The sequence below is a fragment of the Excalfactoria chinensis genome, chromosome 1 (genome assembly GCF_039878825.1).
Source record: "Excalfactoria chinensis isolate bCotChi1 chromosome 1, bCotChi1.hap2, whole genome shotgun sequence".
NCBI lineage: Eukaryota > Metazoa > Chordata > Aves > Galliformes > Phasianidae > Excalfactoria > Excalfactoria chinensis.
The window spans coordinates 159,125,492-159,137,741 of NC_092825.1; the positions used below are offsets into that span (position 1 = coordinate 159,125,492).

The 12,250-nt window shown below is 45.8% G+C and overlaps 1 protein-coding gene across 3 annotated transcripts in view; it reads left to right on the forward strand.

The window, feature by feature from the left end:
• Nucleotides 1-1,002: 1,002 nt before the first annotated feature.
• Nucleotides 1,003-12,250, forward strand: part of FAM124A (family with sequence similarity 124 member A) — a 37,947-nt gene continuing 26,699 nt past the window's right edge. For all 3 annotated transcript variants that reach the window (XM_072326799.1, XM_072326798.1, XM_072326797.1), the window contains exon 1: nucleotides 1,003-1,130. In XM_072326799.1, the coding sequence (XP_072182900.1) occupies nucleotides 1,057-1,130 (74 nt within the window). In that variant the 5' untranslated portion in view covers nucleotides 1,003-1,056. The remainder of the gene's footprint in view (nucleotides 1,131-12,250) is intronic.

Sequence of the window (12,250 nt, forward strand, 5' to 3'; positions counted from 1 at the left end):
GTATGAGGGACATTAATGTTGTACAAGTAGTACTCATAGCTAAAAATGTACTAATGGAAACTTGGCACTTCTTACTCCAAACTAAGATTCTTTTGTGTGGTACATTTCTGCCTTCTGATCCAATCTAGTATTTTATGATTTTCTCAATTCTTCTACTTTAAACCATGTGGATTAAAGAATGATGGATTTTTTTGCCAAGTGAGATCTCAGTTCATACCTACAGGGGCAAATATTTGCACTTATGTGTGATGGAGAAACAAGGAAGTGCTCACCTCCAGATATGCCAGATGTGGAGAACACGGGAGCTTCCTGCAGAGAGGTGACCCATCACAGAGTTGGTGATACTGCATCTGGAATACTGTTTCCAGTTCTGAGTCTCCCAGCACAAGAGAGACCCGGATACATTGGAGAGAGTCCAGCAAAAGGCCACCAAGATGAAGAAAGGCCTGGAACTCCTGGAACAGAGCACTGACACAGGCTGCCCAGGGGCTGTGTGGTCTCCTCTTTGGGGATCTCTCAGAGCCGCCTGGATGTGGCCCTGGGCACCCTGCTCTGGGTGTCCCTGCTGGGGCTGGGGCAGAGGAACCCAAAGGGCCCTGCCAACCTCAGTTGTGCTGCAATCTGTGAACTTACTGCAGTCCCACCTCGGTGAATACGACTGCTGGTAGCCTTTCCTACACCACTCTCTCTTCACAGAATGCACTCTGAGTACTGGTTTTGCACAGCATCACTTTCTCAGCATTACTGCTGCTCGGCCAGCCTTTCCCCGACTGTCTCCACGTGCACTTTCAAAGCGATCACACCTAAGACGGCTACCAAGTGCCCTGTGGTATTAGTGAGGCCGCGGGGCCCACACCTCACAGGCCACGGCCGCCTCCAGCCCCGTGGCGGCACCCAGCGGGAAGCCCGGCGGCGGGAGGCCGGGCCGAGGGAGCGGCCCCGAGCTCCTCGCGGGAGGGCCGGGGCGGGCCGGGGCGGGCCGGTGCCGGGAGCTACCGCCTCCCACAGACGGCAGCGGAGCGGCGACGGGTATGGAGCGAGCCGGGAGCCGGCAGCATGCAGCAACAGCAGCAGAAGCAGCCCCGCGGCGGCGAGGAGGACTGCGGGGATTCGGGAGCCGAGACGGGCGGGTGAGCGCGGGCTCGGGCCGGGGCGGCCGTGACTTCTCCTGGAGGGGGCTGCACTTGTTGGCCGGCCGGGGGAAGGGCTTTGTGTACCGGTACGCGGTGGCCGAGCCCCGCTCGCTGAGGGCCGCAAGATGCCTTGGGGAGCGGGGAGGGCTCCTCCTTCGGGTGATGGGGGAAAAGTCCCCTCAGTATACGCGTAGGGAAGAGAATAGTGCCAGGCTGTGGCCGCGGGCTTTCAGTTGAAGCCCCATAGCTGTGTGTTCCCAGAGCCATCCCTCCGTCCCAGGACAGCTGGAGCTGAGGATGGCCGGCAGCGTGCCCTCCGGGTGAGTGACACCAGACAGAGCCAGCTCCTGGGGAATGGACCGCCACGGAGCCACGGAGGAGCTTAGATTTGTGGGTGATCCTAAGCCAGCCTGCTCTTTTCATGGTACTCACCATACCGACCCTATAAAGTGCTGTAAACTTTGCAGGTAGTTGTCCAACCTGCAGGTGTCCCGTAAGTGAGGGAGAACGGCTGTTTTACCTGAATCTGTGGCCCAGCAGCCAGAGGTGCTCTGCTGGTGAGCTGGGTGACTTCTGAGATCCTGGAGATGCACGGATCACCCGTGGGATACTCGTACAGCTCCCACTTCTGCAGGACAGCAGGAAGCTCTCTGCAGCCATCCCACATGGTGCTGCTGGCTCATCTTGTTGGGAACAACAGTGAGCCTGTGCTTATTCTCTGGCTCCCTTAACACTGTCCTTTTCTAGGTCTATTCCTTCTAGCTGTATCCTCCCAGCTCCTTGCCTGGGCTGTCTTCACTCTGTTGCATAGGGATAAGGGTGTTACATACACACTGGTACTTCCCTTTGTGTAATGCCATAGAATTATAGAATATACCAACTTGGAAGGGACTCACAAGGATCACAGAGGCCAGGGTGACTTCCTATTCCTACTGACTTTCTCCCTTATTGCTACTGTAGCAGCGCATGCTGAAATTCAGGGAGAAAGACGGTATCTTGATCTCAGACTGATGCTGGTAACAGCACTCACTGGGATGCACAGTGCCGGTGGTGCATGAGGCTGAGAGCATAACAAGGCTGTAAAGCTGATGGTTTGCAGAGTGGTGTCAGGTGCTCAACACCCAAACTGAACTAGCAACGTTGCAATTAATAAAAAAAGAAGTAGACAGGAAATACGGCAATCTCTTTCATATGAAATATGTGTTCTTCTAATTCTTCTGTGGTCGGAGAAGTGAAGGACTTTCTCCATCACCTTACATAGTTGTGGTGTTGCAGACACACCTGGCAGCAAAGGTTTTTACGTATTTTATGAGCTTAAGGACAAAAATCCACACCTTTTTAGTTCTTGGGACAACAGGTTTTCTGTTCATCTTCGGGGAATTGTGGGTAAAAAGAAAGACAAAATAATCATGACTGGTTCAAAGCTCAAAGCATCCTTGATGGGCCAAGTCACTCATGATTTACTGTGCTTATCCAGAACTGAAAAACCTGCATTTCCTCAGGAGGGGCACTCAGAAGGGTTTGCCCCAGATGGTGATGTGAGCCTTTACACTGCAGTGAGCAGCATGGCAGCTGTTTATGCCTAGTGCTGGTGACATGTTGAAGCTGATGACCTTATGAACCAACCCTGTCAGTGGTTTGACACTCGAAGCTCAGTGTAAGAGTGTCTGAGAAACTTTAACAGGGGCATATGGCAACAAATAGCTGCAGTGCATTGCAAAGGTGTTCATTCTGAAAAGCAGTAGGTCCCTGCACTTCTATTCTTAATTTTAGTTCTGTTTAGCAGCTATTTTAGTCTGATAAACACTTTGCATATGTCCCTTTCACAATGTTTATGTTTCATTTTTCTCATCAAACCAACTGCTCCCAGCGCTCGTCTTTTTGTCTTACCAGACGATCTGCTTTTTCTTTGTCTCGGTCCTGCCATAGATCTTGCTGAATGGATCTGTTTTCCTTTTTCTCTAATGACTCCAAGGTTAAAAATAAAGTTAACTCTTTTGATGTTCAGCCACAGTCCTATGCAAGTATAAAGAGAGAGCGGTCAAAGTGCTTCAGTGAGAGGTTTACATCGAGTGTTCCCTTTCTGTCACTGAACAATAGCATGCAATGGCTGCAGCGAAGCCAGGAGCTGCAAGACACTGCATCTCATAAACTGTACGTATTGTTGTGTGAGCCTGTACCATAGAAGCTGTGTATAAAAACAAGCCAGTCTCATACATCAAGCATTCCATATGTCTCGTAAGGTTGTGTTGTGGCTTCTTCCTACAGGAAAGCTCACTTACAGTTTCAAGCCTTCATTTCCCTAATCCTCTGGAAAATACCTCCCTCTTACTGCATTTGCCTCAGTAAACAGGGTTGCAAAGAGGTCGCAGAACAAAATAGTGTATTTTAAGTGACTGAATCCAATCAGAATGGATTGAGCTGTTGTTGTCAAGTACCTAAATAAAGTGAGTACAACATGTAAGCCAATTAGTTTATATTGGCTGTTTATTAATGAGATTTGAAAGTGTTTGACCATCCCTGATCTGTCATATGTACTAAGCGTACCTTATTGGGAACTGTATTTTGGAGCTTAATAGTAAAAATACTTATTTTGTTTACTGAAATCTTTTAGAACAGAAGTATGGCAGATGAAGAGTTTTCTGCTGTCGTAATTTTTGCAGTGGTTTTGTACTCTTGAGACCTGAAATTTTAGGAAGAAGAAAAAGGTCTTTTGAGAGGGAAAGTGTTCTGATTAGAAAGCAAAGAGAAGGGAAAAAATCTGAAGGGAGGGGAAATCTTAATATTTAAAGAACTTATAAATTATAAAGAAAAGCAAACTAAAAAAGACAAAGAATTCATATTAAGCTGCTTAAAATGAGTTGCAGAAAAGTACATTGTTCAATCTTCTTCATTTTAGAGGCTGGAATTTTTTGTTCCCCAGATTTTTGTGTTTGGTTGTTGTTTTTCTTAAACAGGAGGAGTGCCAACTCTTTGAAAGGGTAGATAATGGCAGGACAAGGGGAAATGGTTTTAAGTTGAAGGAGGGAATGTTTAGGTTGCATAGTAGGGGGAAGTTCTTTACAGAGAGAGTGGTGAGGTGCCGGAACAGCCTGCCCAGCGAGGCTGTGGATGCCCCATCCTTGGAGGTGTTCAGGGCCTGGTTGGATGGGGCCCTGGGCAGCCTGGTCTACTATTAAGTGTGGAGGCTGGCAGCCCTGGCTGTGGCAGGGGGGTTGGAGCTTCATGATCCTTGAGGTCCCTTCCGACCCAAGCCATTCTATGATTCTATGATTTGTTAGGTCCAGTTAGCTGTCTTTACGAATTGCTTCAACAGGAATACTTCCCCCTGCTCATTAAGTGTATATGCCCTAATTGAGTGTAATGCTTCTGTGAGATCAATGACATCAAGACATCTTGGGGTTTGAGCCATTCTTTGTGTTTTCTTCTTTGTCTGTCTTCCCTAAATTAACTGCTGTGGAGGTTGTCCTAACTTCTTGGGTGTGCTATATGTGTTCATTGCTTTTCCCTGTGGCTCTCCCTGTTTGCACGTGTGACCCTAGATCAGTCACAAACTCTCTGAGCCTCTTTTTACTTATCTGTTAAGCAGATTAAGAAAAAAAATCCTTTTTTTTTCATTTCTTTCTTTCTTTTTTGGTAGCAATTCTGTAAGCTTTGTAAGAATCCGAAACAGCAAAGACAGTTGTTAATGGAAGACAGGACAGTACGAAAAAGAGTGTGTATATCACTTGAAAATATTAAGAACATCTTAGTCCATGTGTGTCCTAGGTGAGAATGGTCTGCTTACATTATCAAATGAATAGATGAACTGTTTGTTTGCTGAGGAGGAGTTGCTGTTTATATGTCTGTGTCAGATGGTTCAAACTTAAAGGGTTTCAGTACTTAAGACCTTGTCATCTGTATGGGAGTTCTTCAATATGACAAGTCAGTTTTCTGACACAGATTTCATCCACGTTTGAGAAACTCACAGGATAAAAACTGCTGCTGCTAAAGCCTGTTTTCAAAACTGTTTTGTTTTTGTTTTGTTTTACCTTGGGGGCTTGTTTTGGGTTTTTTTGGTTTTTTGCCCCCTGAAAATTTCACTTCCTGTATATCCATCACTCTGGATATGTCAAGCTATACAGTTTGTCTCATTTGACATTCAAACAATGTAAAGTTGAGTATTTTGTCACAAGCTGGGGCTGAAACACCATTTCTGATCAGACTTAAGTTGAGTAAAACTATTTTGTTGAAGCTATGGGTAGGCAGACCTGATGGTGTATTGCACTGGGGCTGGGCACTGAAAGCAATATCAAAACAGATATAGATGTAAATCACATTCTGCTGGCCAGGAGAGTTGTAGTGATGCTCACAATGGCTAAGTTGCAGTGTGAGATTCCTCTCAACTAACTGCGGCTAAGAGGAACAGAACCCCAAGAAGATGACTCTGTCCACCCACCCTTCCTCATCAGGTGCATTTTGGAAGGTTAGAAGCAATAATTCACACTGATATTTTTTTACTGACAGAGTGGTGAGATGCTGGAAAAGGTTGCCCAGAACAGCTGTGAGTGCCCCATCCCTGGAGTGTTTCAGGCCAGACTGGATGGGGCCCTGGACAATTTGATCTAGCACTTGATCTAGGAGCTGGCTTGGAATTTGAAGATCCTTCAGGTCCCTTCCAACCCAAGCCATTCTATGGTTCTATGATTCTGTGATATGCTGATAACAACAGTGATGATGATGACGACAATGGTGATGATGTCTCTCACATGGGGCCTCAAACATAGATCTTGGAAATAAGCTCTTGAGTATGAGCTGAGCTGTGGGAATCCATCTCCTGACTTCATTGCTCCACTGGGAATCCAGAGCAAGGTGTTTTGTGACGAGCTGCTCTCAGTTATTTCACTGCAGTCAGCTTGATTACACAAGTAGAAGTACGGTGAAGGTAATGGGTTTGTGTTGGATCAATATTAGTGAAAAAGATTGCAATCTGACCCATAAGAATTTGGTGAGAAGAAACCCAAGACAGACTACAAACCTAAATCTGACTCACACATTGTGCTTTAACTGCTATAAAATCCTTCTGGATGCCCTGTGGAGCAATTTCTGGAGGAGGAAAGGCAAAGAAGCTGTTAAATACAGCTCTTATATGGAACAGTGAAATTTAAAACAACTGTAAGTAGGGAAGGCAGGGAAAAAATGTGACTACAGCAGGCACCATACCATCAATTGTAGGCAAGCTAAGGATGTAGACAACGGAGGAGCTTGTAAACTTTACAGGGTGGTGTTTTTTGTTGTTGTTTTTTGTTGTTGTTTTGTCTGGAGACTTAGGAGTCTTGGCAATGGAGACCTTGGGCAAAGCATGGTGTTAAAATAACTGGAGAGGTATGTTCATCATGGATCCAGGGAACTACAGGCCTGTCAGCTTGACCTTGGTACCAGGGAAAATTATGGAACAAATCATCTTGGGTGAGATCATACGGCATGTGTGTGGCATCCAGGGGATCAGGCCCAGCCAGCACAGGTTCATGAAAGGCAGGTTGTGCTTGACCAGCCTCATTTCCTTCTACGACTGAGTGACCAGACTGGTAGATGAGGGAAAGGCTGTTGATATCTCTACCTAGACTTCAGCAAAGCCTTTGACATGGTCTCTCACAATATTCTCCTGGGGAAACTGGCTGCCCGTGGCCTGGACAGGTATACCCTTCTTTGGGTAAGGAACTGGCTAGAGGGCTGTGCCCAATAGATAGTGCTTAATGGAGTTAAGTCCAGCTGGCAACCCATTATAAGTGATGTCCCCCAGGGGTCAATACTGGGGCCCATCTCGTTTAATATCTTCATTGATGACCTAGATGAGGGGACTGAGTGTACCCTCAGTAAGTTCGCAGATGATGAATTTGGGAGGTGGTGTCGGTCTGCCTAAGAGTAGGGAGGCCCTTCAGAGGGCTCTGGATAGGCTGAATCACTGGGTTGAGGTGCGTGGGATGAAGTTCAACAGGACCAAGTGCTGGGTCCTGCACTTTGGCCACGATAACCCCATGCAGTGCTATAGGCTTGGGGTTGAGTGGCTGGATGACAGTGAAGAGGAAAGGGACCTGGGGGTGTTGGTCGATCCTCGACTGAACATGAACCGACATTGTGCCCAGGTGGCCAAGAGGGCCAACAGCATCCTGGCCTGTATAAGAAATAGTGTAGTCAGCAGGAGCAGAGAGGTGATCATCCCCCTGTACTCAGCACTGGTGAGGCCGCATCTCGAGTATTGTGTTCAGTTTTGGGCTCCTCACTACAAGAAAGACATTGAGGCCCTGGAACGTGTCCAGAGAAGGGCAATGAAAATGGTGAGGGGTCTGAAGCACAAGTCTTACAAGGAGTGGCTCAGGGAGCTGGGATTGTTTAGTGTGGAGAAGGGGAGGTCAGGGGAAACCTCATTGCACTCTACAACTTCCTGAAGGGAGGTTGTTATGAGGAAGGGCTTGGATGCTTTTCCCAGGCAACAAACAGTACCCGAGGAAATGGCCACAAGTTGTATCAGAAGAGGTTTAGATTAGACATACAGAAAAACTTTTTCTCTCAGAGAATGGTCAGGTACTGAAGTGGCTGCCCAGGGAGGTGGTGGAGTCACCGTCCCTGGCAGTGTTCAAGAGGCGTCTGGATGAGAAGCTATGAGATATGGGTTAGTGGTTGTGGTAGCAACAGTAATGGGAGGATGGTTGGACTAGATGATCTTGTACGTCATTTCCAACCTTGTGATTCTGTGATTCTATGATTCTGTGATTCTATGATCTTACACACCAAAATGCCTTGTGGAGATGTTGCTTGGCTCAAAAACTCTACTTCTAGCTACACCAGTATATTAAACAATATGTGAATGTGTTCCTGAGTACTGGGGCAGGGTTGTCTGTACTGCTGGATGTTTTAGATGGTAGATGCCATCAGTTTAGATGAGACCATCTTGTTCTCCTGTGTGATTTCTGGATATGTTTTACCATGTTAACATGAGCCAGGGGCCATTGGTAGAAGACAGCTTACTAGGGTCACGAGGCTTTAGTGGTACAACTGCAGACTTACACAGCAGTTGGCCTTGATCCTGCTCAGTTCTTCTGAGCACATCTGTTTATTAGCATCAGTGTTGCCACTGTTGCCCTGCTGATGTCTTTCTGTGATGCAGAGACATAACACAGCAGCTCTTCTTCCCCAAATAAATGGGCTTACAGTGTTTTTATATATTACACTCAGAAACTTCAGGTTGTGCTAGCAGCTACCAATATTCAGTGTCTCTTTCCCCTTCCTGGGTATTCTAAAGCTTTGTATTAATAGTCATCAATGAATAATACAGGCTAACCTCGGAGGCCTGCTTAGGATCTCTAGTGCTTGAGATGGTCTTATGCTCCCTGATAATACACACTCCTGATCCTTCAGCAGCTCTGGTGGGAATCTTGGTCCCACATTTATCTCAAGCTTCTGCATTCTTACCTTAATGCCTCTTGACATGTTCACAGCTCTTCTTTGCTGCTAGGCCGACCGCTGGGCATAGATTCTTTGCCCTCCTTTTCAGTACCTCCTACTGTTTCAGTGTCCTTTTTGATTATTTTCTCCTCATTATGTGCTTGTAAAAGTAACAGTCATCCATTTGTTTGATTTCTGTCCTGAATGTCTCTTTCTTTTTAACAGAAATGTGGTATCTATCAGTAGCACAGAGAAAATAGCTGGTTGCAGGACCATGTAATTGTCTGGGAACCTCTGGGCAATATGGCTCCAGTCTTTCACCATTAAAGCCAGAGAGTGCATTACTCCAGGGTTATCCTAATAGGAGAATTTCTTTCAAGGGAACTGATAGGAGCCAAGACTCAGGATAGTTAGAACAGGGATGGAAAAGATGGAAAGGGCCAAAATTGCTTTGTGTCTGGAGAGTCCGTGTGACTCAGGAGTTGTTTATTTGTGTAGTCTATTTAGAATTCAGTATCCTACAAAAATGACTATAATAAATAGAAATAAATTCTATTTTATAAGTCATTCAGCTGTTACACACCATGAATCTGAGTGGTTTGTGCTAATGTGCTGAAAATATGAAAGATTTTACTCACTGTCATTTTTTCTCCTAAGGACTAGATTCAAGACAAAATAAATTCTGGGGAAAAAAAAGGAGTCAGAGTGAGGACAAAAGGCGACTTGTGTTGGTCCTGAGAGCACAAAGAGAGACTCATATTCATGCCATTAGGTTTTAGGCATGTAGCTGAGGGTCCTTCAGTATCTTTTCCATACAACATTAAGGGGAAGACACACTTCAGACGTCTCATTATCAACCACAGGCGGAGCTAAGGGAGAGTACAGCCCTTATTTTGGCATGTGAGGTTGACATAAGCCTTTGTGCTTAATTATCTTTTTTAAATTTTTTTTTAATTCCACGTATATCAGTTATGCAACAAGCACGAATTAAATATTAGCTTGAACCATATTAGAATTACAGGAGGCCCCCAATACAATTCTAAAGCCTATTAAAATGCATCTGTGCAATTAGTCTCTGAGCACACTGTTGTCTCCTCCCTTCACACTCCCCATCTTTTTATTTTTCCTCTTGTCTCATTTTTCATGGCCTGTCTGCATGCAGAATGCCAGCTCCTTGTTTCGGGACTCATTAATTCTCCATGCCCGGTAATGTGCCTGCAGCACTTTGGGATAATAAAATAACAGTGTGAAGTAACAGAAAGCTGCTTCTACTTGCAGTAAGCAAAAGATGAAGCATTGTTTTCTCCTCTCTGAAATACAAGCAATGCGGATTCGTATGGAGTTAGCTATGAACTACTGAACATGGATACATTCAGGGACAGCCCCAGGCTGTTTTCAAACAGAAGTGCAGATTAAATGAATCCTTGCTTGGGACGGTTGGAGGCAGCTGCATGGATATTGCTTGCCTCTGGGCTTGCGATGAGGGCCGTGTTACAGCTTTAACACCTTCCCAAATATGCATGATGCCAAATGATACTCACATGATTCGATTCTGAAAATACCCTGCAGCTTTATGCCCCATACAGCACCAGACCCTGCAATTGTCTTATCCCCTCAGAAGCCGAAAAAGAGCATCTCCCTCTATGCCCATGCCATTTCTACCTCCTCCTTTCCCAGCTGTACAAGGGTCCTGGGGGAAGTGTGGTTGAGAGGTAACATTTTGTTTGTGAAGGAGATGCTTTGTGGGAGGTGTGGATGGGTGTTGTAAAAAATTCAAGGGGAGTAATTTTTTACTGGTCCTTCAGGATGGGGTAGTTCCTTGTGCACCTGCTCACCTGAACAAGCAGTCTTAGCATCTGACCTTCAGGTTACTAAGCGCTAAGCATGGGCCTGTGAAGTAGATGGTTGACTTTTTGCTTTGTTTCCTCTGCAGAGCTAAGTCCATATAAGAACCCAAAGCAACCAGAGCAAGGTTGTTGGGGATTTATTGCTTATATTCCCTTGGATGCCTGAGGGCCTGGATTGTGAAGGTATCCTGAGAATATGCTTAGGTGGTATCTATTTCCAGACAAATATCTTATGAGTCAAGGCTCACATGCTTTTTTGATTTGAAGAAATATTGCAAACTTGTTGCAATTATTTATATAAAACAAGCAGTTAGGTTTGGATCCAAGAGCTGTGTTTTGTTTCCCTGAACAGTTTGCCTGTAATGATCAGGGCACTGCAGGTTAAATGTGCAAGAAGGTAATATTGGCAGAGCACTGTGTGAAGTCTGTTCTGAGGCACTTGGAAAATAAGGGAGTCTGTGAATGAGCTCCAAAATGTAACACTCAGAAGTCATCTGTAGGGACTCAGAAATGAATTTATTTTATATATATATTTTAAGTAAGTGTATTCAGTGTTGTCATATTTGTTTTGCTTCAGTATTTGTGGGTCTTTGGGATACAAATGGGCTATGTTTGTGACTCATCAGCACAGAACAGGGCATTCAGAAGTCTGGCGTTATTTCTATCTGCAAAGTTATTTGCACTGTTGCTCGAAATCCTTAATGGCTCTGACACTGGTGTATGAAAAGTGGGACATAAGCCAGCAGTGTGCACTTGCAGCCTGAAAGATCAACAATATCCTGGCTGCATTGGAAGAGGGGTGACCAGCAGGGAGTGGGAGGAGGTTGTCCACCTCCACTCTGCCCTCATGAGGCCCCATCCGCTGCCCCAAGCACAAGAAAGACATGGAGCTGTTGGAGAGTGTCTAGAGGATGGCTACAAAGATGCTCAGAGTGCTGGTGCACCTCTAAGGCTGAAGGAGTTGGGCTTGTTTAGCTTGGAGAAGACCCCAGGGAGACCTCATTGTGGCCTTCCAGCACTTAAAGGGAGCTTATAAGCAGGAGGGGACCAACTTTTTACACAGGTAGATAGCGATAGGACAGGAGGAAATGTCTTTAAACTAAAAAAGGGGTGATTTAGATTAGATGTTCAGAATATATTTTTTACTCATTTCAGTGAGACACTGGCACAGCTGCCCAGAGAAGCTGTGGATGTCCCACCCCTTGGGGTCCTCAAGGCCAGGTTAAATGGGGCCCAGGGCAGCCTGTGCTGGTGGCTGACAGCCCTGCCCATAGCTGAGTGTTGGAATTAGATGATCTTTAAGAACCCTTCCAACATAAGCCATTCTGTGATTCTACAATGTTCTCGTGGATAATCCCGTATGCACTGAAGTGCAACCTCTTGCCAATGGTTTTGTTGAGAGATGTCTTGAAGAGGAAGAGGGTTTCCTAAAGCAAAAAACCTTATAATATGTCCAGCAGGGCAAGGGAGGTGATCCTGCCCCTCTACTCTGTGATTGTGAGGCTTCACCTGCAGTACTGCATCCAGATATCCTCAGTACAGGAGAGACATGGAGCTGTTGGAGCACATCCAGAGGAGGGCCACCAAAATGATCCAAGAGATGGAACACCTCTCCTACTAGGACAGGCTGAGAGAGCTGGGGCTTCAGCCTGGAGAAGAGAAGGCTGCGGGAGACCTGCCTGGCCTTTCAGTATTAAAGGGAGGCTGTAAGAAGGAAGGGAACAGACTCTTTAGTAGGGTCTATTGTGGCAGGACAAGGGGAACTGTTTTCAAACCAGAACAAGGGCATTTTAGACTGAATATAAGGCAAAAAAATTTACAGTAACAGTGTTGAAGCACTGGCTA